Source organism: Xyrauchen texanus, chromosome 25 (assembly GCF_025860055.1).
Source record: "Xyrauchen texanus isolate HMW12.3.18 chromosome 25, RBS_HiC_50CHRs, whole genome shotgun sequence".
Taxonomy (NCBI): Eukaryota; Metazoa; Chordata; class Actinopteri; order Cypriniformes; family Catostomidae; genus Xyrauchen; species Xyrauchen texanus.
The window spans coordinates 24,849,302-24,877,259 of NC_068300.1; the positions used below are offsets into that span (position 1 = coordinate 24,849,302).

Below are 27,958 nucleotides of genomic sequence, written 5' to 3' on the forward strand. Positions count from 1 at the left end.
CAAAGAGCCTTTCCCGTTTGGTCTATACAGATGCAGCCGATGCACTGTTCAGTCATGCTGGCTTTATCTTCAGTTTTGACTCTGTCCTCTGTAATTCCTCTGGCTTCATCTCATTACCCACTTTATCTGATGTTTGTCCCTCTTCTTTGATTCGTCAGTGGCATGTTGTGCTCTTTATCTGTGAGGCATCATACCTCACTGTCCTGTGATGTGCTATCTGGACAGATTTTAAGGAATACAACATTTCTTTATGCAATTACATTTACTGTTCTGTTTTACAGCAGATTCTACAGTGATTTGCAACAGGTTTTCAGCATCATAAAATATCTAAAAATGCCTGCACACTGAAAATAATGTTTTTAAGGAAAATGATGGTAACATCTAAATTATCATGTTTTATTTAAAAAGGAATATGATTTGTTATGACTGATTCAGCCTAATTTCAAGTCATTTCTAAGGGTCAGATCAGGTAGAAAAGGGTGCTTAGGGTAATCTAACGTATTTAGCTTGATTCAGTGATTTTAAACAATATTATTTTTTACTTAATACCAGTTAATTAAGATGATACCACATGAAGCACATTTTTAGATTAATAAAGTGGTAACCTGCAATCCAGGATCCATTTTTGCTTGATCTTACCTATACAAATATATTTTTATAACCAGATAATTCAAAAGCAAATTGTTTTTAGGTTACTTGACAAAAATAAAAAATGCATCAGTTTCACTCCATATATCAGTTAGGTCTTTTTTGTTGTTTTTGTCTTTTGTCAGTCCAGCTGACTTTGTGATATGAAGACGGTAGGTTGATGTTGTTTGTACTTATTTGCTGCCATCATTTCTGTAAAAATCTGCTCACTCTAATAGTTCAGTGACTATGAAAGGATTATTGTGGCAGTGAAATGTAAAGTGGTTGTGGAACTGGAGTGGAGTCTGTGTGGGAAACTCAGGCTGTGGTATTGTGTGATGGAGCTGACCTGTCATTCCTCTCACCAGCAGACTGAAGAGCCTGCAGCCAGGGGCCCAGTGCTCCTCTCTCGAGCTCTCTCACACACACACACACACACACACACACACACACACACACAGTCGTGGTTCACTATACATTCCTTGTTTCTCACTAGATTTAAATGTTGGATATTTATTTGGTGGAATACACAGTTAAACGTTTTTATGATAATGTTACAACATCTTTATTTCCATCCATTTAACATCTCACAATGATGTATATCATATGTTCTTGATTTAATGAGTTTTCAGAAATTCAGCATGATTTTCTTCATCAATAATACATTTTAAATTGGTAAAAAAAAATGCAATCAATATAAATTAACTTAATATTTACATTTTAGTGGGTTGGTTTACTGTGTGTCCCTTAAAAATTGTGTGATGAACTTATCAAGTCCAGAGTTGTCTATTGTCTTTTGGAAGAGCAACTATATAGTCATTTTGTTTCCATGTGGAGTTTGTAATGCAGTGACCGTAAGGAGTAATGTCTACACAGATGGTTACTTGATAGCATTGTCTTTAGAGTGAACAATCAGTAAGCAATATATCACCCAGCATTTATCCCTGGGAAGAATAGTAATACATTGTAAAAATGTTATGTTAGATAACTTAAAAATTGAGCTTCATATGGTAACATTATAAAATGTGGTAACAACCCGAACCCTAACATGTTCTAAACCTAACCATAATTGCCTGGTTTTGTTCAAGTCAAAAACTGTGATTTAATCAATCTGACAAATTAGGTGAAACAAATAAATGTCATTATGCTTTATGTGGTAACTTTGAAATTTGTTTCCAGTCAAAAATAAAAATTTCATATCAACTGAATTTAAATCAACCTAACTACATTAGATTATACCAATAAAACTAATGTTAACAGTTAAAGGAATATTCCTGGTCAAATATAAGTTGAGCTCAACCGACAGCATTTTTTTGCATAATGTTGATTACAAAAAAAAGTCATTTTGACTTGCCCCTCCTTTTCTTTAATAAAAGCACAAATCTGAATTACAGTGAGGCACTTACAATGGAAGTGAATGGGGGCCAATCGATAAATGATAAAATACTCACTGTTTCAAAGGTATAGCCACAAGACATTAACAATATGCATGTTAACATGATATTAGTGTGATAAAATCACTTACTAACCTTTACTGTGTAAAGCTATAGCCAATTTTACAACTTTGTTGCCATGATGATGCAATGTCAACTAACACTAAAATCCTAAAATGACTGTAAAAATTACGATTTAAACAACTTTACAGCTCAAATAATACATGTTTCACCAGAAGAATTAATGTAAGTGCTTTTATAAAATTATATGCGTCACATTTCTGCCTTTAAACTCTCCAAGAGTTGACCCCATTCACTTCCATTGTATGTGTCTCATTGTAACCTTCAAAATATATTTTTTTGTATTAATCAGCAAGTAGAAATTGCTCCTCAAGGTAACAATTGCAGGTTAAATTTTTTCAGTGTATGACATTTTCAGATATCTTGCAGACTAAATTTGGATTTGTTGCTCTTGTTGCTGCACACAATAGTTTGTTTCCCCCTTGGTTTAATTTCATAACAGTTTCTGCATTGTTTACTGCAGTATAGTTGGGTAATTAACTTGTACTAGTGTGATTGATGTAGCCCAGCATGTTACAGTGCAGGTAAGGTAGACACATTAAGAGGATAGTGCATTAAATATTTACTGTCAAAATTCTTAACGGAATAGATGAAATAGACTGTCTTGTTCTGGTCAAGTGCTTTTCATTGATTGTGTGTCAATTTGCACATCATTGTAAAAAACACATTTCAGTACATATGTTCGAGCATTTCAAACACTGTTAGTGTTTACTCTATTTAATGTTTGTGTCCAATGATCAATTGATTAATGTGGAAATAAGGACCATATCATTTCATCCCACAATATCCTTTTTAAATATTACAAAAATGGGTTTCATAGTCAGTTGCATTTTTTGAGCATGATTGTAAATCACGATAAATGTCATGTGATTCCCCTTTCTTTATCAGTTTAACATTAAGGGCACATAGAATGAGGGTCTGCTATATTTGTTTTAAATGCTTTATTTACATTTTATAGTATATATTTATTTACTGTTTGTTTTATATATTTGTTCTTAAATTTTGTCTTTGTATTTCAGGCCCCTGGATATCAGCTGCTCATGTTTGCTTGATAACCCATGATGATGGTCATGCATTTCAGTCTCCTTTTTCTGGGTAAGTCACAGATTACATTCAACAGAATCAAGTACATTCTGGAGTATGTTGGATATTTCATGTCAGGATCATAAAACAGCTGATGACAACACAGACAATCCTATGAGATTATCAAAGTCTTACTCTCCAGTGAGGTGAATGGGGGATAAGCTGCTTAAACAATGTGAAGTTCAAACATACAGACCCCCACCTGCCCCCACCCAGGAGTTCTTTCACAGTAGCTCCCACGCAAGCCCTTTTCAACACCGCACAATCTAGACAGAAGCAAGGAAAACATGGCCAACCTGTTGCCCCCTTTCTTCTTCAGCATCAGTGTCCGGTCTTTTAACTCTCTGAAGAGCAGTAATCAGAGGCATTGAGCTTGCTTGACCTTGCTTTTTTGTTTTTCATAATGAAAGGTGTATGCATTATGGAGAGGAAACTGTACACCTGGGGCCAACTCTGCTCAAAAAGGCGAGGAAAGGTTCTTTCAGTGTTTGCACAACATTGAGAGATCAGGAATCGCTGTAATGACCACCCTAAACATACTAACAAAGACACATGGTCTGTGGAAGTTGTAGAGTTGTATGATAGATTGGGAGAGTGACTTTGGGGTGTCAGAGAAGTGACGTCACAATGTGATCTCATTAGTATCAGCAGGTATTCGTTCGACATGCTGCTTCCGAATGTTTATGTATGCTGAAATCGACCCCATACTGCAAAATTACTGACAAGTGGCATCCCCATCAGACATTTTTGCATAAATTTATACAACTAAAAATAACAGCTTGCTGTTGGTGCCACACAGTGTACATTTCACCTAAACAACACTTTCAGCTTTGGCCACTTGTGGGCAGTGATTTGAATTTCGTTAAGTACAGACTGATTTCAGCAGCTGAACTTTTGAACTCCAATTCACAGTGCAATCAGTCTGATTCCTTTGTAAATTGTGGTTTTAGTGCACATATATTTTTGCACGTTTCATAGAGATTAAAAAGATTCATAAAGATCTGTACCTCTCTAAATTTGTACATACTGTAGGTAAAAGGCTTTATGTTTAGTCACATGCGTTAACGTGTTATTTTGACAGCGCTTTTTTTAACTGTCATTTTTCCATGGAATAAGTGCCAGTTCATTATATGGAGCTGTGGGTCAGTGATAATGTGTGTTAATGATTGCACAAGGAATAAGATCAAGGTTCCTGTAAGTGTGCACATGCCTTTTAATGGAATGTCTCTACAGTATGTATCTTAGAACTTTGTCAACTCTGGCCTGTTTTGAAATGAGCTTCATGTAGACAACATCTATAGACTTAGAAACTGGGGCCTTATGTATTTCTTCACAAGGGCTTTATTGTAAAAAATTTTGTTGATCTATAAATAGAGGTATTGTCTAGTGATAAGGCTTTAGTGCCAAGTGTTAGATTGTGATTGTGATTGTGTTTGATTTCAAAATAATGGCTATGTCGCTTTGTCTGTGCCTGTAAGATCGCTATCTAATTTTAGTTCACATTCCAGTACTATGTTTTGGTGCACTGTCTGTGCAAGCCTACCTTTTATTCATAAAGCACAATGCAGTTCTCTAACGAAGAATGCATAAGCATGCTAAATTTTTTCATGCTCTAGGAATTCTGTTTTGAATAATGAAAACATCAATAATAAAAAATTATAATGAATTCAAAAGGTTTAAATATACCATACTCTACCTTCCAGCAATACTGCAAACCAAGCAGCTTTTAAATTAATATTCATTGAATTCAGCCAAGAGGTCAATCTGTGATTAAATCCTCTATTGATACAACAAGATCAAAGTTCACTAAACCAAACTTTTGTGCACAGTGGAAGTTGACATTTTTCCACAAGCTTGTGTTTCTTCTCTCCCATATTCACATTCGTATGAATGTAAGTGAATTCAAGAAGGCTAATGGGACCTTGGTTTTGTGAATACTTTTATTGAATGCTTTAATTTGAAGTAACAAAGAAAGAAATGATTGACTTGCAAACATATGTATAATGAATTAGAAGTATTTGCAGGTAGACATGCTTTTTGTGGGTGAAAATGTGTTGCACTGTTTGGGTCTTAGATCTCAAATAAGGCCACATCCATACTAATCTGTTTTCAGTTTCATAACATCATCGTTTTCAAAAGTATGAAGAGCGTTTTCAAAACTCTCTTTTCTGTTCCAGTGTGGATGGGAGGTGTAAATGTATCAAACATCAATTACATTAGACCATATTTGTGTGGATGTGGTCTAAAGTGCGTGGCACAATCATGTTTTTTAGAGCCTCTTCTGTGCAGCACATGTGGGGGCTTGTCCTCATCTTGCAGAATGTCTTTCCTTAGCTACAGATGGGCATTTTGTAAGTCTTTGTGTTTTGTCCTGGAATTTTCTCTTAATGAATGACATTTTCCTGGCTTGGCATTCCTGTAATGCTATTGCTATGCATTTACCCATCTGCCTTTGGAACCGTTGTTAATGTGTCTTCAGGTAGATGTTTAGGTGAAGCATCGAGTGCCTGTGTGTGTAGTTCCCCATCTGTCGCTCACGTCGACGTTGTGTCGAATGAAGAAACGCTAGGGGTCTTTCTTGAGAACCTCGCGTACCTCTGAACTTGAGAAAAGGCCAATGAGAAATTGGCAGACAGAATTTGCATGTCCCTCCCCCAGACATACGGGTATAAAAGAAGGGAATCATGCATCTGTCCATTCGGATTTTTTCTTCAGAGCCGAGCGGTTGTGTGATCAGCGAGCTTCAGTCACTGTTCCACTCATCTCTGTAGAGCATATGCTGTTAGATCTACGGTGCATATCAGCGGCTTTCTCCTTCTCTGCACGGCAGTACAGCTTTGCCCCTGGTCGCTTCGACAGCACTTCTACAAGAGAATATTTTTCTAAAAGAGTTTAATTTCTCTAAAAGAGCAATACACAGCGGCGTTGAACATCCTTTTCAGGGCGTGTCTTTATACAGCTGCCCTTCCACCCCTGTGAAGTTCCTGGATGCAGTCGATTTCTCTTCGCTCCTGACGGTCACAGACGCTGTCTCGTGTGTCTGGGCAGCGATCACACTGAGGCAGCATTTGTGGATGCTTCGTGTTAACATTGCAGTCGCTGGCAACTTCGTGGTCCAGGAACGTCATCTCTGGCTTCCTCAATGCCCCAGTCTCCCAGTTCGGTCTATTCGACGACACCACAAAGGACGTTGCCCAGCAGTTCTCAGCGGTGAAGAGGCAGATGGAGGCATTTCCCACATCATGCCCCGCCGCTGCACCTGCGCGGGCCGTGCTCCGTCTGCTCGACAAGGGCGTTCTCCTGTGGCTTCCAGACGACAGGCAGCTCCGCCCCAACCTGGGCCCAGCTCTCAGCCCCAGCGGCAAGCGCCCCGCAGGAAGTGCATGCCCCCCGTCTCCCGAAAGTCCTCGAGGACCCGGAAGGCTCCCAAGCGTTCCTGAGACAGACGCCACAGGGAAAGAAACATTTGCTTCGAAGCTGGTAGACAGACCACTCCATCCCACTCCATCCCAACCCCCTTTGGGCTGCGGTACCCACATTTTAAATAATAGAGAAATTTCCTCTTTCCCTGGGTCAACTGGACCGCAAATGCCGTTCTCATGGCAACCCGGTGCCACACTTCAGCAGTCCCGACATCCGCGGACCTCTTGCCTCCGGACCCACGACTGCTGCCCCCCGGCCGGACAGTTCTGATGAGTCCAGAGGACGCGCCTACACGGGACCTCTTCAGTCACTAACCCGCCCCCTGCCGGGTGTGCAGAGCAAGGTAAGTACTTTGAGTCTTCTCTCAGCACCAGAGCCTCTGGACGTGCTTCTGTCTCCCGACGCCACACTACCTGCCCCGCCACGCAGCGAAGCCTCGCCAGGTACGTCAAAAACGATCGTCCCCTTAGTGTCCACTGCACGGAGCTTGGACATGTGGCTCTCACTTCCCAACCCGTCACGCTGGTTATACAGGACCTTCCGACTCGGCTACGTGATTCAGTTCGCCAGGACCCTGCTCCCTTTCGGCGGTGTCCACTTTACCTCTGTGCACGGTGAAGATGCCAACACCCTGCCTGTGGGTATCGTGACCCTTTTACTCAAAGACACGATAGAGCCTGTCCCTCCAGCCGAGATGAAGAAGGGTTTCTACAGCCCTTACTTCATTGTACCCAAGAAAGGCGGCGGCTTACGGCCGATCTTGTACTTGTGAGTTTTCAACCGGGCCTTGCACAAACTCGCTTTCAAAATGCTCACGCACAGACACATTCTAACTTGTGTCCGGCATCAAGATTGGTTTGCAGCTGTAGACCTGAAGGACGCGTACTTCTGGTTTGCAGCTGTAGACCTGAAGGACGCGTACTTCCATGTCTCTATCTTGCCTCGACACCGACCCTTCCTACGGTTCGCGTTAAACGGCCAGGCGTATCATTACAAGGTCCTACCCTTTGGCATGTCACTGTCCCCTCGTGTCTTCATGAAGGTCGCAGAGACAGCCCTTGCCCCGGTTCAGAGCATCTCTTTTCTCGGCATGGAGTTAGACTCAATGACAGCACACCTCACCAACAAGCGTGCGCAGTCAGTGCTGAAATGCCTCACCTTTTTCAAGCCAGGCACAGCGGTTCTTCTAAAACAATTCCAGAGGCTCCTGGGGCATATGGCATTCTCCGCTGTGGTCACGCCACTGGGGTTGATGCATATAAGACCACTTCATCACTGGCTCCAGAATCGAGTCCCAAGATGGACATGGTGCCACGGCACGCACCGTGTGTTCATCACCCCCGCCTGCCACCAGACCCTCAACCCCTCAACCAGTTTTCTGCGGACAGGAGTCCCCCTACAGCAGGTGTCCTGATGCGTTCTAGTCACCACAGATGCCTCCAAATGGGGTTGGGGCACTGTGTGCAATGGGCACGCAGCCGCTGGCTCCTGGACGGGGCCCCGGCTGGGTTGGCACATCAACTGAGTTGCTGCTCCCTCTGCCAGGCAACTTTGAAATGGAGCTTGTTCGTGAATTGGTGTTCTTCCCGATCAGAAGACCCGCAGAGGTGCGCAGTCGGGTCAGTGCTCTCATTTATGCTGGAGAGGCTGGAGGGGAGGCTGTCCCCCTCCACCTTGAAGGTTTATGTATCCGCCATATCGGCTCACCACGACGCAGTAGACGGTAAGTCCCTAGGGAAGCACAATCTGATTATCAGGTTCTTTAGAGGTGCCCAGAGGTTGAACCCTCCCAGGTCATGCCTGTTCCCCTCATGGGATCTCGCCATGGTCCATCAAGGCTTTCAGAGACCCCCCTTTCGAGCTGCTAGAATCAGTCAAGCTCAAAGCCCTCTCTTTGAAGACGGCCCTCCTGATCCATCAAGAGGGTTGGGGACCTGCAAGCACTCTCTGTCAGCGACACCTGCCTGGAGTTTGGACACCTACGATGTCCTAAGACCGCGACCGGGCTATGTGCCCAAGGTTCCTACGACCCCCTACAGGGACCAAGTAGTGAACCTGCAAGCGCTGCCCCGGAAGGAGGCAGACCCAGCCTTTTTTATCTTAAGCAGGGACAGCCAATTTATTAATTTATCCTCACCAAAACAAATTCTGCTGTGTATGCAATTTTCTTTCTTTTGCAAGGAGACAATTGGTTTAATCTGAACAGGATGCAAGTTCGCCAATAAATTTTTTTTGTGCATATTTTCATTTATTAGTACAAATTAGACAGCTTTTATTTTTCCATTATGACCTCAAAGCTATACTGTAAGATAAAAGCAGCGTTTGTTTTCACTTAATTCATCAGTGGAACAGATTTACTGTAAGAGGAAATCTAATAATCTACCCTCATCTGCTGATTTATTTCTAAAGATGTTCCATCTCTCTCTCTCTTCCACTCTCTCTCTCTCTATCTCTCTCTCTATGTCTCTTTCATGTGTGGAAGCTCAATAACAGACTATGAAAAAAACAATAGCCAAGACCTGTTCTTGCCTACCCAACCCCAAACACATACTCTCACAGTCACATTTTCCCCTTTGCTAGTCAGAACATGAGAATCCATGAAGAATAAGTGTCTGTCCTTCACCTCAGGGAAGCTGTTACGAACGATGCATCAGTGTCATCTCTCAAAAAAGTCTTTATGGAGAAATGGGATTTTCTGGTGTGTGTGTGGCCTGTAAAAAAACCTGCACTCTGTGCTTATGAAAGTTGCTCAGACTCCTGTTCTGTAATTAAGAACCTGAACTCTTAACACATACAGTGGATATAAAAAGTCTACACACCCCTGTTAAAACAGCAGGTTTTTGTGATGTAAAAAATGAAACAATGATCAATCATTTCAGACATTCTGCACCTTTAATGTAAAAATTGCAACCTATGCAATGCCACTGAATACACATTTCAGAGAGAAAAAAATGTTTAAATAAGAAAACTAAGAATAACTTAACTGCATAAGTGTGCACACCCTTTTATAATTGAGTATGTGTTCATAATCAACTAATCATCAAGCTCATGTGAAATAGTACCCACCTGTCTTCACCTGAAGTGACTCTGATTAACTCCAATTATATCTCAGCAGTTCTTGTTGGATTTTTCTGACATCTTTTTGGTTACATACTACTACAAGAGCCATAGGCCACAAAGAGCTTACAAAGCATCAACAGGATCTCATTGTTGGAAAGTATCGCTGAAGTGAGGGCTACAAATAAATTCCAAGGCATTAGATTTACCATAGAACACGGTGAAGGATTCCCAGACCTAAATCCTATATAAACTCTGTGGGAGACCTGAAAAGGGCCATACACAGGAGATGCCCTCGTAATTTGACAAATCTGGAACGTTTTTGCAAAGAAGAGTGGGAAAATATTCAAAAGTCAAGATGTGCCAAGCTAATAGACTGTTTTAACAGGGGTGTGTAGACTTTTTATATCCACTGTAGCTCTTCAAATACCACTTATCTCAACAGCAAACCATTGAAATTGTGAATGAAATGTATTTGCAAAGATGTTTTGTTCATTCATGGGAAACAAGTATACTCCAAATGTAAGGTAGTTAAACTACAGTACGTTGACACATTAAAAGAATTTAAAAAAAATAGATACATTTATACTAAAAGCTCAAAACTAGAGCTGTCGGAATTAACGCGTTAACACGTGTGATTCATTTAAAATGTTTAACTTGCTAATTTTTTACGCATTTAATGCATTTACCAATTTCACATTCTGATGTTTTATTCAGTTCCGTGTGATTTATTTGTACAAAACAAACCCAGAAGAGAAGTATAGAGTCAAATTTCAACACTTTCAAAATCTGTTGTTAATCACAATTAATTATGAACAATCATGTGAATAAATATTTTAATCGACTGACAACACTAATTAAAACTAAAAACAGGCTTATTTATATAACTAAGTTGAAAACAGTGGCGAACAGCAGCATTTAACTAAATATTTTGTCTCACAAAAGGACACGTACAATGCCCCAAAGGGACTTCTGTGAATTGTTCTTTTTTTTTATATATATAGTTATGTGAATTAAGTGATTTACCACAATTAATTTGACTTTTCTACTTGAGAGGGAATTCTAGAAAAGCATGTTTTGTAATGCCTTCTCTCACTCAACTGTAAAGATCTGTGCTCAATACAATGTGATGTTTTGTCATGCTACACCGCTACTTGTTGTAAAATGTAGTTTGTTACTAGACCTTGAAATCCTATAAGAGCTTTTGCTAGACATTAAAAGAAATTTACACCTAAAAAAAATTATTTCTAAACTTATAAGCACAGTATCATTGACAGGTCTTGGTGTGAGGCTGCTAATTGTTGAGCCCTCACGTAACGTTTGCCCCGCTGCATTGCAGGTATTCACGCCAGTCTAATCGCCCTGTGTGCTGAATATAATGCAGCTGTTTACCCAGGGAGAGTCGGATGTGTGCAGACCCACATTCCAAAGATCAGAGCCTTTATTCTATCATTAGATAGAATAAAGGAATTTTATGGTATGTGAGTTAAATGAGGCACACTATATTCTCAGGCACACTAAATGAACATTAGTTTAGCACTGTGACTTATTAGCTTATACACTGATGAGCCAAAACACTATGCCCACCTGCCTTATATGCTTCTGGTCCTCCGTGTGCCGCCAAAAAGCATCGACCAATGAGGCATGGATTCTACAAGACCCCTGAAGGTGTCCTGTGGTATCTGGCACCAAGACATTAGCAGCAGATCCTTCAAGTCCTTTAAGTTGCCAGGTGGAGCCCCTGTGGATTGGACTTGTTGGTCCAGTACATTCCACAGATGCTCAATCAGATTGAGATCTGGGAAATTTTGAGGCCAGGGAGCACATTTAACTTATCATGTTTCTCAAACCGTTCCCATACAGTGTGTGCAGTGTGGCAGGGCGCATTATCTTGCTGAAAAAGAGGCCACTGCCATCAGGAAAAACCATTGCCATGAAGGGGTGTACCTGGTCTGCAACGATGTTTAGATAGGTGGCACGTGTCAAACTGATGTCCACATGAATGGCCGGACCCAGTGTTTCCCAGCAGAATATTGCCCAAAGCATCACACTTCCTCCACCGGCTTGTCATCTTCCCACAGTGCACTCTGGTCCCATCACTTCCCCAGGTAAATGGCGCTCACGTATATGGATGTTCACGTGATGTAAAAGAAAATGGGACTCATCGGAGCAGGCAACCCTCTTCCACTGCTCTAAGGTCCAGTTCTGACACTCGTGTGCCCATTGTAGGTGCTTTTGACGGTGGATAGGGGTCATCATAGGCACTCTGACTGGTCTGTGGCTACTCAGCCCCAGACCCAGCAGGGTGCGATGCACTGTGTGCTGTGACACATTCCTCCCGTAACCATCATTAAAATGTTCTGTGACTTGTGCCAGAGTAGACCTTCTGTCATTTCAGATCAAACGAGATAGGCTTCATTGCCCTCATGCATTGATGAGCTTTGGGAGCCCAACACCCTGTCGCCAGTTTGTGGATTGTCCCTCCTCGGACCACTGTCGGTAGGTACTGCTGACCGGGAGCACCCCATAAACCTTGCTGTTTCAGAGATTCTCCGACCCAGTCATCTGGACATAACAATTTGGCCCAAAGTCACTCTTGTCTTTACTCCTGCCCATTTCTCCAGCATTCAGCATGTTGACCACGAGAACTGATTGTTCACTTACCATCTAATCTGCCCAGATATGTGGCCTTGTTAGGAGATGATCAACGTTATTCGCTTCACCTGTGAGTGGTCATAATGTTTTGGCTCATCTATGTGTTCATCTAATGCAATTTATGGCACCTGTTGTTGTTAAATGTTTTGATCTGAAAAGGGGCCTGGTTTCAATATCGTCATGAACTTTGCATGCTTATCTGCACACTCATAACCATGCAAACAACAGGGTTGGGTAATTGAATAGTTTACTCATATTTCTGAACATCAATTTTCTTTAAATAGCTGTAACTGATATGGCTGGGCAATGTACGCTGCCAAAAATTGCAGTTTGCAAAAACGTTATTTTAATTTGCCAAATTATTTTTCAGACTTTAGATTATATTTAACATGTCTATATTTGTGTGTGTTTTTGCATATGGCTTAAAATTAAAAAATGTTCAATCAGAGATTCAAATTAGATTCAAAATATTTTATGTACGAACTAAAACAAAGCAATATTCACAATCTTGCTTTATTTTATGTCACCAACAAAATCATTGCAAATATATTGTGAATATTCAAAATATCACAGAGGTCTACTGACTTGCTTCATTTTGAGTCCACTCTCCTTCTCTGATTCACATTCACTCATTCCCTATCTCATTATTCTCTATTGAGATGATGTAATTATTATTCTGAGTCATTGGTGTGTGGAAAATGTTAGCGCCAGGGGGCCCAAAGTGTGAGAAGTACACCCCTGTCTGTCAGAGACCACTGACCCCCTGAGACTTGTGTGTTGTAACCACTAAAAACGGTTCTAGGAACGAAAACAAAAAACAAAAACAAAACATTTTGGAATGGGAGGCTGTGGACCATCTGAACCAGAACTGAAAAATACAGTTTTTTGCTCTGAACGAACCAAAATGCAAAAATGTTGTTTTAGTGACTGTTTGTAACAGCCCCACTGTGTCAAGCCATCCTGCAACATCTACTTCAGGGGTTCTCAACTGGTTTTGCTTCAATACCAAGACTTTACATTGGATATCAACCCACAACCCAACACAGGACCAAAATTGTTCAATGCACAAAACTAAACAAAAATGTCCTCATAATCAAATGTTTTAAAGGGTTAGTTCACACAAAAATGAAAATTCTCTCATCATTTATTCACCCTCATGCCATCCTAGTTGTGTATGGCTATCTTTCTTCTGCAGAAAACAAGCAAAGATTTATAGAAGAATATGTCAGCTCTATGGGTCCTTACAATGAAAGTGAATGGTGACCAGAACGCCCAAATCTCCATAAAAGGACATAAAATCAGCATAAAGGTAATCCATCAGATTCAAATGTTTCAATCAATGTCTTCTAAAGCGATCAAGTTGGTTTTGGGTGAGAACAGACCAAAATTAAACTCCTTTTTCACTGTACATCTTGACAGCAGTCTCCTTGGTGATCATAATTTCAAGCTCGATTACACTTCCTATAGCGCCATCTAGCGCTAAGCACATGTGTCAACAGTAGGAAGTGTAATCGAGCTTGAAATCATAACATGCCTATAGACTGTAATGTCAAGATGTACAGTGATAACGGAGTTACATTTTGGTCTGTTCTCACCCAAAACCAACTGGATCACATTGACATTGATTAAACACTGCAGTCTGATACATTACTTTTATGCTGATTTTATCTCCTTTTTGGAGCTTCACAGACCTAATCACCGTTCATTAGCATTGTATGGATCTACAGAGCGGAGATATTCTTTTCTATTCTGAAAATCTTTGTTCCTGTTCAGTAGAAGAAAAAGAGTCATACACATCTGGAACGGCATGAGGGTGAGTAAATGATGAGAGAATTTTCATTTTTGGGTGAACTATCCCTTTAATGTTTATTAATATTACCATAAACTGCATAGACCCAACAATGAACAATCTGAACAGTTTAAATATGACAATTTTGTAAATGGTTTGTAAATGTGTCTTCAGTTTCAATTGTTTCATGATCTTAACATCCAATAATTCTCCATATACAGTAAAACACAATTTTGGTCGGAACCACAAGCAATTTATATCCTTGTTGCAATAAACGTCATGGTTACTGTTGTAACCTCTGTTCCCCGATGGAAGGAAAGAGACGTTGTGTCGATTGTAGTGACACAAGGGGTCTCTTCTGAGAGCCTCGCATACCTCTGAACTTGAACTTGAGAGAAGGCCAAGTTGGCAAACAGAATTTGCATGCCCCGCCCCGGACATACGGGTATAAAGGGAGCGGGCGAGCGAATGCCAGACAAGTTTTCACTAAAGAGCCGAGAATACGGTTACGGCGCATTACAGTGGTAGGGATAGTGAGGTTGCAAGGGGAACCCTCCCCAACGCCCCCAATAAAAGGTGTCATGTTCCGCTCTTAGGTTCCCCGAACCCGTATGGAAACAGGCGACATGACTTGCATGGGAGTCAGCCAGGGGCTATCTTAACGCTATAGATGTGTCGGGGAAGGTGTAAAGCCACCCGTGGACACGGTGCGGTGGTAGATCCTGCCTAACAAGGGAGGAGTTGCTACAGACACGGCGACCGGGGGACAGCGAGGACTGCCCCAGGGGGGACCGTACCGTGGAAAATACGTAACAGGAAGTTGCCTAAAGCAGGAACTATGCCTGTGTTTAGCCCGAGCACTCGACTCATGGTGGGTCTGGTGGCAAATTCCTCTGCTGAACATGCGGTCAGAGGGCTAGGGAGGAAGAGCATCCTGGAAGCGAGAGCTTGCTGGCTCACCTGGGAAAGAAGGCGCACAGGATCAGCTTGGTGAAGGGTGCAAGGTGCAAGCGGAACACCCGGTCGGTTGTTCCGTATTACCGTGTTCTACTGGCTCTGACCTGTCGAAACACGGGATGAGACTGACTCAACCCTGAGGTTGTAGAACCTAGCAAAGATGTTGGGTGTTGCCCAGCCCGCCACTCTGCAGATGTCTGCTAAGGAGGTGCTGTGGGCCAGTGTCCACGAGGATGCCACACTTCTCATAGAGTGTGCTCGAACCCGCGGGGGGGGCGGGGGGGATTGGTTACAGCCTGGGTATGATAGGCTAGGGAAATAGAGTCAAAAACCCAATGAGCTAACCTCTGTTTGGAGACGGCGTTCCCTTTCCACCATCCGCCAAAGCAGACAAAGAGCTGCTCAGAGCATCTAGAGCCCTGCGTGCGGTCCACATGGGTACACAAAGCACGTACCGGACACAGCTACGAAGAGCCTGGGTCTGCCTCCTCCCGAGGCACTTGCAGGTTCACAACCTAAACCCTGAAGGGGGGTTGTAGAAACCTTGGGCACGTAGCCCGGTCGTGGTCTTAGGATGAGGTGAGCATCTGCCGGACCGAACTCTAGGAAATTGTCGCTGACAGAGAACACTTGCAGGTCCCCAACCCTCTCGCCGTGGCGCCCTTCTCGAGACACAAGTAGATCGCAACCGCTCTGTCCACCTGAAGGACCTCCGTGTGGGCAGTCCCACCATCCAGGGTAGTGAGAGCGGACAAGCGAGGAGGTCGGTTCCGGGCAGTAAAAGGTGCCCTCCACGAACTCGTCAGCTCGTCATGCACTTCCGGGAAGAAAGGTACCTGGGGGGCATGGCTATGAGTGGCGCCCTGGCCCGCGGAACCGATCGAATAGCCGTGTGGGGGGGAGAAAAAGGTTTCCAGTCCCCTCGCACTCACGGCGGCCCGGGAAAGCATAGTGGACATCGGTGCGTCAGGCTCAGATTGGGCAAGCGGACCCAAAGTTGGCAGCCCAGGCGAGTCATCAGCATCAGATGCCGCTGTGACGTTCTCCAATGCAGCGGCGAAATCAGCATCCAATTCCGGGGGCTCGAAGGAGAATGCCGGCTGGCCGCGAAGCGAGCTTCACTAATCCCGAGCTCGTACGGAAGCAAGTAGCGTGCTGGGGGTGGGTGGTTTGCGCCAGCCAGGTTGTCCTCAGTCCCGTGGGAAGAAGGAACGATGAATCTCTCTTGAGAGAAGAAAGCCTTGACCGCAATGTTGCCATTCTCGCACTGAGAACATAAATCATTCATAAAATGCTGTCTGCGTGTGTTCGGAACTACCCAGCGGCGGAAGGGCATCTTTAAGAGGATGTTCAACTCTCGCTTGTGTATGTAGCTCTTTTACAAGAATCAAACTCTTTTAGAGGAAAATAAATTATTTCAGAGAAGTCAACTCTTTTATAAGAGAAGCGCTATCAAAGCGCCCAGGAGCAGAGTCTGCTCAGCGTGCAGAGAGGAGAAAGCCGCTGGAATGCGTCGTCAGATCCAACAGCAAGCTCTCTTGCAGAGGTGGGTGAAGCAGTCTTGTGTCACACAGCTCACTGATCACACAACCGTTCGGCTCCGAAGAAAAAATCTGTCTGGCATTCACTCGCCCGCTCCCTTTATAACCGTATGTCCGGTTCTGCATGCAAATTCTGTCTGCCAACTTGACATTGGCCTTTTCTCAAGTTCAAGTTCAGGTACGCGTGGCTCTCAGAAGAGACCCCTTGTGTCACTACAACTGACACAACGTCGAGTAAGTGACAGAAGGGGAACTTGTATTTACAGTTATGTAGTCTGGATATATCTTTAACTTTGCATAGTTTTTAATAGTTTTTGAGGATAAGGGCATGTCATGCAACCTGTCCATGTTGGCATTTGCAATTAGCATTGTTTTTCTCTGCTGTCCGCAACCTTATCTGAACAGATCAGCCACCCATTTTTGGGTTGCGACCCTTCCAATTGAGAACGCCTGATCCACTTGATGATAAAGCATGGAGGCTACACAAACTCCTCTATAGTCATGTGGTTTACCACCAAATCCCAGAGTCTCAACAGCATGTTTGCCACACAAGACCTCCCACACATCTGTATCTCACCATGCCAGGAATCCCCATAATGATCTATGTGGATTTTGAAAGCCAAAAGCTATGTATTTTGTGCTCTGCCTTTGCAGAGGTAACCATGTGGAACAAAGACATTTATTTTCCCAACTAAATGGGAAACTAAACACTCTCTCTTTGAAACTGCTCCCTGGGCGGGACCAGAAGCTGCATGAGGTCATCAAACAGAAGCTGTGCTGTACGTCATGCCTCTACCAGTCATTGTCTCTGATGTGTGGTGTTATGTGTTAGAAAAGACTGAAACATGGATTTGTTTGACTTTTGTATCTTGAAGTGGATAGGTTAAATTGCATTCACCCCTTCCTTATAAATATAATTTTAGAAACAGAATGACTTCTTCCTTTCTTTCTTCTACTTCCTGTGTGTGTTCTGTCAAGTTCTTCCAGTTGTGGCTCAGGACGTCCCCTCAGCCCCACACGGCTGCATGGAAGGCAGCTGCTACCCGGCGACAGGGAACCTTCTGATTGGCCGAGCTATCAACCTGACTGCCACCTCCACCTGTGGCCTGGAAGGACCCGAGCTGTACTGCATTGTCAGTCATCTACAGGTATGCCCAACATAATTAAATAATCTCATCCAGTTTACTCAGTAAACCTTCCATGATGTTTTCATTGAAGATCCACCGTAGCTGTGACCGTACATTACAAATCACACATCAAGTGTCACAATTTGGCATTTCGCGATAAATCGCAAAAATTTTAAAATGCATATCGGATGAAACTGGAGACTTTTGACTCAAACAGGTTTCAGTGTAAAAATGTAATTAGGTTTCTTACCAGATGTAGTTTTGTTGCCATTTCTCCTAAAGACAAACTCTGCTACCAACACTAATGGACATCTGTCTAATGTGTGTCTCCTTTATGTTGGAGACTGCCTGTCCATCCAAATGTTACAGTTAGATTGATTATGTCGATGTCCTCACAATTTGCACAATTCGGTGTGAAACAATTGAAAATGGCATGTGGATTATCCACAGATGGAGAAGCCCCTGAAAATGTGACCAAAACAACATGTAAACCAAACTGAGAAATTTGAACTGTTACATCTCTTTTAAACAAAACAGAAAAATAAAAAATTGTGTTTGCAGGTAAAATAAAACAGATAATTAAAGGAAAATCTTTTCTGCACCCTTCTACATTCTTTCTCTTTTATATACAATAAACATGTAATTCATGTAATGATCTCTTGCTGTGTAGACAATATTGTCAGTTATCATTGGTGCTCTTTGCCCCTGCATGTATGGCCTTGTCCTTCAGTCTGTGCTGATGGATATTACTTGTCATATGAAGATAGATGTGCTCTCTCACGCAACCTGCTTTAACACATAACTTAATTTATTTATGCATGATAGATATATTTGCACACACAATTTTGTCCCCAAACTAAAACTACATGAGTTAAACTCAGACTCATCTCATGGAAACTAGACATTCATCAATTTATCATTGTTACTGATTTTCCCTCTATTTAAACACGCAAACACATTCACATACTCCACACTTGATTGATTACAGCCAGCTTCACATGTTACACGTCTTGCTTAGTGTGCCACTCCTCTGTTTATGCAGTAAAATCCCTCCCTGTATTTCTGCAGCAATGAATTAAGGGCTTCTATGTGTGTGTGATATAAAATATCTTGTATTCATGTCTTACATCTACCCCTGTTTGCTTTCTCTTTTTTAACCTGAAACACAACCCTTTTTTCCTTCAGGTGTGTAAAGCACTTCTTTCAGCCCTCATAAAATGTTCTTTCCTTGACAGCATTATGTTTGATGTTTGTAGGCCTATGAATGTTCAAAGTACTTAGTGCTCTCTTAGTTTTAAACAAATTGCATCCGGCATTTAAAGAGCATAAAATTGACATAGACCCTGTTAAACTGCGTAGCGGCACCATAAATCTTAGACATGGAGAGCAGGTGTTACCTGTCAGCCGTCTGTCAACTTATTTGTCAGTAGCATGTCTGCAGAGTTCGGTTCACTGCTATTTGTATTTCAAGGATAAAATAACACATAAGGTATTCCTGTAACTCTGCTCTTTTTCTCTTTAAGCACAGGAAACCCTTAAATAAAGAAAATATAATGAGGCTGTTTTCTTTTATACTACCTTTACTTAATGTACATGAATCCACATGAATTTATATTATTGTGTTATATTGGTCAGACATTAAGAAAAATAGAAGCTGGATTCAAAGGTTTGTTTGGAATATACTCGTTGCAGAATACATGTATAAATATGAAGACAGAAGACATGGGACGAATGCAACAGCGTTCTTTACTCATCTTACTTGCTCAAAAACACTAAATCCCTGAAAATGAATCAAAACAAGGAAAGAACCATGACAGTTATGCCAAATTAGTTAAATAAATGCCTTAAAGGAATAATTAATCCAAAACTGAAAATTCTCTCATGATTTAACTACCTTTAAATCATCCCAGATGTGTATGACTTTTCTTCTTCAGCAGAGCCAAAGTGAAGATTTTTATATGCACATTTCAGCTCTGTTTATCCATAGAATGCAATAAACGAGTGCCATCAGGCAATGCTGGCTATTTGATGGTCCGAAAATCATATTTAGGCAGCATAAAAGCATAATCCACAGGACTCCGGTCAATCAGTTAATGTCTTCTGAAGCAAATCGATAGGTTGGTGTAAGAAACAAATAGATAATTAAAATGTTTTTAATTTTAAATGGTTACTTCCGGCCAGCGCTGGATTGCTGTTAGAAATGACGTAATTCTCGTATGACGTTCGTTCCTCTGTTATATACAAAGCACATGCTTCTGACTTCACGTGAACGTTGCGCTTATGCGTATTGATCCATCGACTGCTGGCAGGAAGTGATTTTTTGAAGTTAATAAAGTTATAATGATCTATTTATTTTTTACACTAACCTTCCGATTTGCTTCAGAAGACATTCACTGATTGACTGGAGTCATGTGGATTACTATTATGCTGCCTAAATATGCTTTTTGGACCGACAAACAGCCAGCAGCCTGATTGTATGGATAAACTTGCATTGTATGGATACAATGAGTTGAAAGGTGCTTATAAAAATCTCCTTACTTCTGTTCTGCTGAAGAAGGAAAGTCATACACATCTGGGATGGCTTAAAAGTGAGTCAATCATGAGAGGATCTGGGTGAACTAACCCTTTAACTGTGTTAAATAGATTAATCTCATGCAGTGACAGCTGAATGCTTAAAGATCCATGCACCAAAATAAATGTTTATAGAACAGCACCACCTACTGTACGGGGTGAAATTGTTTTTCATTTTATTTGCTTCAGTCTTGGTTTGTATAGACCTTTCGTCAGCAGTTCATATAAAAAATTCATCACACATTTTGTGTGAATTGGCCAGGTTAGTAGAGGAATTAGAAATGAGTTTTTTGTAGAGCCCCAATGTAGCATACCTGTAGTTCATAATCCTTAAAGTGGGCTGATTGCTATTAATCCTATTGTTGGCAACCTGCCCTCAAACTTCCTCAGTTTGTTTGTGTCTATAAGTGTGGGTCCAGTCTGCATACACAATATTGTAGTGGTGGTGAAGATCAGAAATAGATACTGGGGTACTTCTCTTGTCTTTGCCGTGACCTTTAAAAGAGTAATGAAGAAACACGTGTGTCTCAATTTTTTTAGCCAGGCCACTGCTGGAGATGTTGTTGCCCATGACAACTACCCAGCTTAGACAAAGTGTTCTGGTGTTCTCCCCTGCTAACTATCATGTTCTGACCTGGTTCCAGGAGTTCCATTCCCATTTTCTCTGCTTCCAGGTTGGCTAGGAACTTACCTCCCATTTTGAGGGAAAATTGTGCCCAGGCTGTGACCCAGAATTTTTGTATCACTTTGGCAGCTGCTTAAGCCACCAGCCAAGAGAGTTTAAAGAACCCATTAAATCAAAAATTAGATGTGTTTTGTGGCTTTTTGTGTGTTTTATATGCTAGTGTACTGCTAAATGTTGTAAAAAATCCCTTTTAACAGAGATACACATTTAATATGTCTAGGTTACTATTGTAACCCCCGTTCCCTGATGGAGGGACATGATACGTCACATGGGTTTTCAGGCCACATGTGGAAGTGACGCAGTTGTAGATCAGTGACGCGGTGGTAGATCCTACTTAGCGAGGGAAGAGTTACTACAAACACAGCGACCGGGGGGCAGAGGGGACTGACCAAGGGAGACGCGGGTCCGCCAAGAGGGGGACCGTACCACGGAAAATACACACAGGGGGATTAATCCATGATGGCCAAACCCTGTGGATCACCTATTGCAGTATAGATTAGTTAGTACCCGTAGTGGGTCTGGTCGGGAATTCCTCTGCTGAATTTGTGGACCAGAGGGCTAGGAAGGAAAGACATCCAGGAAGCATGAGTTTAGTGGATTCTCCTGGGAGAAAGAGCGCACTTGATCACCTCAGTGGAGGGGAAGGGTCCTATGTGCAAGCGAGGCTTGGTTTAGATCTTCTGTATTCCGTCCAGGGGCCAGACGTGGAGGTTCCAGAGGTCTGGGCGTGGATGCCAGAGGGTGTCCCATCACTGAGAAGGAAGGTCCATCCTCAGGGGAATTTGCCAGGGAGGTGCTGTTGTGAGGAGCGTGAGGTCTGTCCAGAGGTTGGAAGTCTGGCGGCAGGAGGAGGTGTTGAACACATGGTAACTGCCGCGGAGGATGCCATACGCCCCAGGAGCCTCTGGAATTATTTTAGAGGAACCGCTGTGCCTAGTTTGAACAAGGTGAGGCATTTCAGCACTGACTGTATGCGCTCGTTGGTGAGGCTCGCTGTCATTGAGACTGAGTCTAACTCCATGCCGAGAAAAGAGATGCTCTGAATTGGGGTGAGCTTGCTCTTTTCCCAGTTGACCTGAAGCCCTAGACGGCTGAGGTGCCTACGCACCTGGTCCCTGTGGGCGATCAGTAACTCTCGAGAGTGGGCTAGGATGAGACAGTTGTCGAGGTAGTTGAGTATGTGGATGCCCACCTCCCTTAGCGGGGCAAGGGCTGCCTCTGCGACCTTCATTAAGACAAGGGGACAGGGACAGGCCGAAGAGGAGGACCTTGCACTGATATGCCTGGCTGTCGAATGTGAACCATAGGAAGGGTCGATGTCGAGGCAAGATGAAGTACTAATGGAAGTATGTGTCCTTCAGATCTACCGCAGCAAACCAATCCTGATGCCGGATGCATGTTAGAATGTGTTTCTGCATGAGCATCTTGAACGGGAGTTAGTGCAAGGCCTAGGTGAGAACTTGTGTATTCCAGATCGGTCGCAAATTACTGCCTTTTTTGGGTACGATGAAGTAAGGGCTGTAGAAACCCTTCTTCATCTTTGCTGGAGGGACAGTCTCTATCGCGTCTTTGAGTAAAAGGGTCACAATCTCCACACATAGGGTGCTGCCATTTTCCCTGTGCACCAAGGTGAAGCTGATACCGCTGAAAGGGGAGGGGACCTAGCAAACTGAATCGTGTTGCTGAGTCGGATGGTCCTGGCCAATCAACGTGACGGTTTGGGAAATGAAAGCCATGCATCCAAGCTCTGCGCAAGGGGCACTAAGGGAGCGATCATTTTCGACATACCTGGCGGGGCGGAGCAGGTAGTGTTGCGCAGGAGGCAAAAGCGTGTCCTGAGGCTTTGGTGCTGAGAAAAGACTCAAAGCACTTACCTTGCTCCGCACACCCGGCAGGGGGCCGGTTAGTGACTCAGGAGGAGGTTCTGTGTAGGCGTCCTCTGAACTCTGAATTGCTCACAGTGAGAACAAGAAGGAGCAGAGAGATATCGACCACATACAGGAACTACACAGAGGCAGAAGGGCATCTTTAAAAAGACCCAAATGTTCTCTATGATGAGTATGTCCCTCCCCCTGCAATTGACCAGATAGTATTAAATCATGTTCTTTACTGTGATGTAAGTAAAGTCCATTGGCGATTAAAAAAAGTGTTAAAGCCAATTTCAGTATGTCCTGCACAGACTTGCTGTGTCAATAGGAAATACTATTACAAAGCATGACAGAAAACGAAAAACTATGCTTGTCAAGCATGATGTCTTGAACTCCTTAAAGATACAGATCGACTCCAATCTGAATGTGCTGCTGTTAATAAATGTTCTTGCATTTTTTCTGCTTTCTCTATCTCTCTCTCTCTCTTTATTTAGGAGTCAGATAAGTGCTTTATATGTACCTCGCAGGAGTCATATGACCACTATCACCGCAGAAACAGCCATCTAGTGGAGAATGTAATCTACCAGAGAGACAGCAGAGGAGAACTCACATGGTGGCAATCTGTAAATGGTGTGTGTGTGTGTGTGTGTGTGTGTGTGTGTGTGTGTGTGTGTGTGTGTGTGTGTGTGTGTGTGTGTGTGTGAGCGTGTATTTATCACTTTGTGGGGACCAAATGTCCCCATAAGGACAGTAAAACCCGAAATTTTTGACCTTGTGGGGACATTTTGTCGGTTCCCATGAGGAAAACAGCTTATAAATCATACTAAATTATGTTTTTTGAAAATGTAAAAATGCAGAAAGTTTTTTGTGAGGGTTAGGTTTAGGGGTAGGGTTAGGTTTAGGGGATAGAATATAAAGTCTGTACAGTATAAAAACCATTATGTCTATGGAAAGTCCCCATAAAACATGGAAACACAACGTGTGTGTGTGTGTGTGTGTGTGTGTGTGTGTGTGTGTGTGTGTGTGTGTGTGTGTGTGTGTGTGTGTGTTTTGGTATACAGTGGCCCCAGAAAGTATTTGGACCAACTGGTGTCAAGGTCATTATAGTGGATGTTCGAAGTCAGTTCCCCTCAGGTTCACAGAGGTGTCTTATCAGAGTAACCACAGGTGTAGTTCATTATATTAGATATGGACATGTTCAACCAGTATTTGACAATTAGAAAGTGCCCAAATACTTTTTGTGTCTTAATTTTAAATAGTTTATGTAGTGTTTAATATTTAAAACTTAAAAAATTACTTGTTTGTTAAATTTTTCTTGAAAAGTGTGCTCTAAGCCACAAGTATTTTATTAACAGTGGCTACAATTTCTCCTGAAGTAACCAATTAAATTAAAAAACGTCTTTATTCGCACATTGTTTTGTGATATTATATTGTTTTACATAAATTAATTTAGCAACTTGGATGGAAACATAGCTACTGTGTCCAAATACTGTTTGTGGCCACTGTTTATTCATACAGTATGTGTATGAGTTTAATAGAATACTTAGAGTATCTATTTCTGCTAATACTTTATTTAAATTCTTTGCAGGAGAGGAAAATGTCAGTATTAGACTGAATCTTGAAGCTGAATTCCACTTTACCCATCTCATCATGAAGTTTAAGGTACTTTATGTGAATATGTTTCAACTTGTATGGCACAACAGTAATTTGCTAAAACTATCAAGAGAACATCAGCATAACTGAAACCAGTCTTCCTTACTTTTAACCAGATTATTTAAACTGTTATCCAGACTTCACAAAGACTTATGCCTTACTCTGCTTGCATCTGTACAGACGTTTAGGCCTGCTGCTATGCTGATTGAGCGTTCTTCTGATTTTGGCCATACGTGGAGGCCGTATCGCTACTTTGCCTACAATTGCACCAAGACTTTTTCCACAGTTCCGGCCCACTCTCTTCGATTTATTGATGAGGTCATCTGTGAGGAGCGCTACTCTGATATCGAGCCGTCTTCTGAGGGAGAGGCAAGTGTGTGCTGAGATTATTTTCAATATGGATGGGAATTATTGAGTAATTTTGTATTCGAGTACTCTAGCCCACAAAAAACAAGGAACTGATTACTTGTTATTAAAAAATGTAAAAATATTTAGTTTTTATTCACAAATATCACCAAGGTCAACATTTTAAAATAAGTTACTTCAACAAATTTCTTTTGTAAAAAATGTATGGCAAGCAAATGCGCAAAAGAAAATCAATTTGCAATTTTGATTAGCATTTTTAATAGTCGATTAGTTGGTGCTGAATGAGTTTCATATGTGTGTATTCTTTACTGTTACTCTTGCAATGCAATTTTAACTTCTAATCTTACTAATACTGTAAGATAATTGTTTTTTGTTTGTCTTAGGTCATTTACAAAGTTCTTGATCCTGCAATCCATGTCAAAGACCCATACAGTCTTGAAATTCAAGGTTAGTGCAGCATTGCATAACAGTCATGTTATAATAGACACAGCAGAACATGTTAACACAGATACAGAATTCAAAGTACAGTAAAGTTGCTCTCAGTCATAACGCAGCCATTAAGTGTACTAATGGTCTACCCTCAGATTTGTTGCGGATCACTAACCTTAGGATAAACTTCACCAAGCTGCACACTCTGGGTGATAACCTGCTTGATCGTCGTCCGGATGTGCTGCAGAAATATTACTATGCACTGCATGAGCTGGTTGTGCGTGGGAGCTGCTTCTGTTATGGCCATGCATCTGAGTGTGCACCAGTGCCTGGGGTGACCACCCGAGATGCTGGCATGGTGGGTATAGTCAGTCTCATGGAATTATGTCATTTAAATATGAACTTCAAATGATTGTTGTTGTCATGATTATGAATAATGGATCATTTTGAATGAAGCCCAATATTAATTATATTTCTTCTCTTTGCTTTTGATTGGACAGATTCATGGTCGTTGTGTGTGTAAGCACAACACAGAGGGATTAAACTGTGAGCATTGTAGAGATTTCTACCATGATGCACCCTGGAGACCTGCCGAGACTGATAATGCCCATACCTGCGAGGGTAAGATACACACAAATACATACACATTTATAGTTCATAGAAATTCAAGAAAAGAATCCTGTAACTTAAATCTAAATAGCAAATGATGTTCATTTGTGACTTTTTCCCAGAATGCAACTGTAATGGTCACTCCAACCAGTGTCATTTCGACATGGCTGTATATCTGGCTACGGGAAATGTCAGTGGAGGTGTGTGTGACAACTGTCTCCACAACACGATGGGCCGCAACTGTGAGACCTGCAAACCCTTCTACTACCAGAATCCAGCTAGAGATATCAGAGACCCGGCAGCATGTATCTGTAAGTTAGCCAGCTGCTATCTGCTGTTCATGACATTTTTATAGTAAAATTCTAATGCTTTCAGATTTATCACAACCACCATAGGTTTTTTTCTTCTACAAGGTGACAAGAGTTTTCAAGATTCATGTGGGAATTCACAAAAAAAATGCCCTCTGATAGCGTTGTGTATTTGAATGTACTGTCTGCATTGTTTTAGCACCTGATATAAATTAAATAAATTGTGCAAAATTATGCAAATCAGGTAACAACACAAAAATTCTGGATGCAGTTGGTACAGTGTTATTCCCAGTCGTAAGTGCTATGTTGTGGAGGATGCAGCAGACTAATGAAAATTGGCACACTTTACTGGGATGGTATAGAACTCTATTATTTGATCATTGTTTAATGAATTATAGATCAATTGCCACGATCAGTTAACATTTTTTTGTTGTTTTCTTTTAATAAAATTCCATTGAAAGCGCAACATTAACTGTGCAGCCCAGAGGTGTTATAAAGAAAGTGTTTTTGCTGAAAAGAACGAAAATGACATCCAAATACATAAGATGCAGCACTATTTCAAAGCATTTAGCACCTGATTAAGTTGGGTTAGTGATTAAAACTTGTTCTCTCCCACCTTATTATTGCTATAAACCCCTCTCATTATTCCTGTGTGTTTTCATTGTGTGTGCAGCCTGTGACTGTGACCCGGTGGGCTCTCTAGAGGGAGGAGTTTGTGACAGTCAAACTGATCTGGATCTGGGTATGATTGGTGGTCAGTGTCGCTGTAAGCAGAATGTCAAAGGTCAGCGCTGTGACTACTGCAAAGAGGGACACTATGGACTCAACCCACTGGGATGCCAACGTAAGTGTGTGTGTGTGTGTGTGTGTGTGTGTGTGTGTCTGTGTGCTAGAAATAGAGTGTGTGTGAATATGCCTTGGAATCATTTTCTATATGTGTGACATTTATTCTGTGAATGTAACATTTACTCTTGCCTCTGTCATTGGCAGCATGTAACTGTGACCCCCGGGGCATCACTATGCTGGGGGCTCCATGTGATCAGATCAGTGGTGACTGCTACTGCAAGAGATATGTAACAGGCCGCTACTGCAATCAGTGCCTAGTAAGAGTTAATTCTCTCTTTAAAACCAATTCATTAAAAAAACAATATACGCATATATATTCTAAAATTGAAAATGCAGTATACAGAATTCGAAAATCAGAGTTCTGAATTCAATTCAAATTTCATCTTAAAGATTCTATGCAGTATCTGTTATAAAATTGAAAATACAAAATTCAGATTTAAAAAACAAATATATATAATTATATTGAAGCAGTATACAGATATAAAGCCTTCTCTGTTATAATGTCAGATGCTCATTTTTGTTTATGTGTACAGCCTGAACACTGGGGACTCAGTAATGACCTGGCTGGCTGCAGACCCTGTGACTGTGACTTTGGAGGATCAACCAGTAACAGGTTAGTCACTGACATGTGTTTGCATCTACTGAGTGTATTTACCATTGATTAGCAATCAGGAAATGTCTGGTATCTGTGTGATACTTTGCTATGCTAAGATTACATTGCTGTATTGTTCTGTGATATGAATCAGCTTGGTACTGAAGTAAAAACTCTAGTATTTGATAAGCAATTCAAAGGACTGAACATAAACTGATTTCATTATGGAAACATCTCTTTAAAGCAGGGGTGTCAAAG

The 27,958-nt window shown here is 41.8% G+C and overlaps 1 protein-coding gene across 2 annotated transcripts in view; it reads left to right on the forward strand.

The window, feature by feature from the left end:
* lamb2l (laminin, beta 2-like) overlaps positions 1–27,958 on the forward strand; it is a 71,261-nt gene that overhangs the window by 20,097 nt on the left and 23,206 nt on the right. For both annotated transcript variants that reach the window (XM_052091778.1, XM_052091779.1), the window contains exons 2-13: positions 3,161–3,236; positions 17,625–17,794; positions 23,392–23,527; positions 24,486–24,559; positions 24,731–24,919; positions 25,300–25,363; positions 25,501–25,703; positions 25,846–25,966; positions 26,077–26,265; positions 26,936–27,106; positions 27,253–27,365; positions 27,642–27,721. In XM_052091778.1, the coding sequence (XP_051947738.1) occupies positions 3,200–3,236; positions 17,625–17,794; positions 23,392–23,527; positions 24,486–24,559; positions 24,731–24,919; positions 25,300–25,363; positions 25,501–25,703; positions 25,846–25,966; positions 26,077–26,265; positions 26,936–27,106; positions 27,253–27,365; positions 27,642–27,721 (1,547 nt within the window). In that variant the 5' untranslated portion in view covers positions 3,161–3,199. The remainder of the gene's footprint in view (positions 1–3,160; positions 3,237–17,624; positions 17,795–23,391; positions 23,528–24,485; positions 24,560–24,730; positions 24,920–25,299; positions 25,364–25,500; positions 25,704–25,845; positions 25,967–26,076; positions 26,266–26,935; positions 27,107–27,252; positions 27,366–27,641; positions 27,722–27,958) is intronic.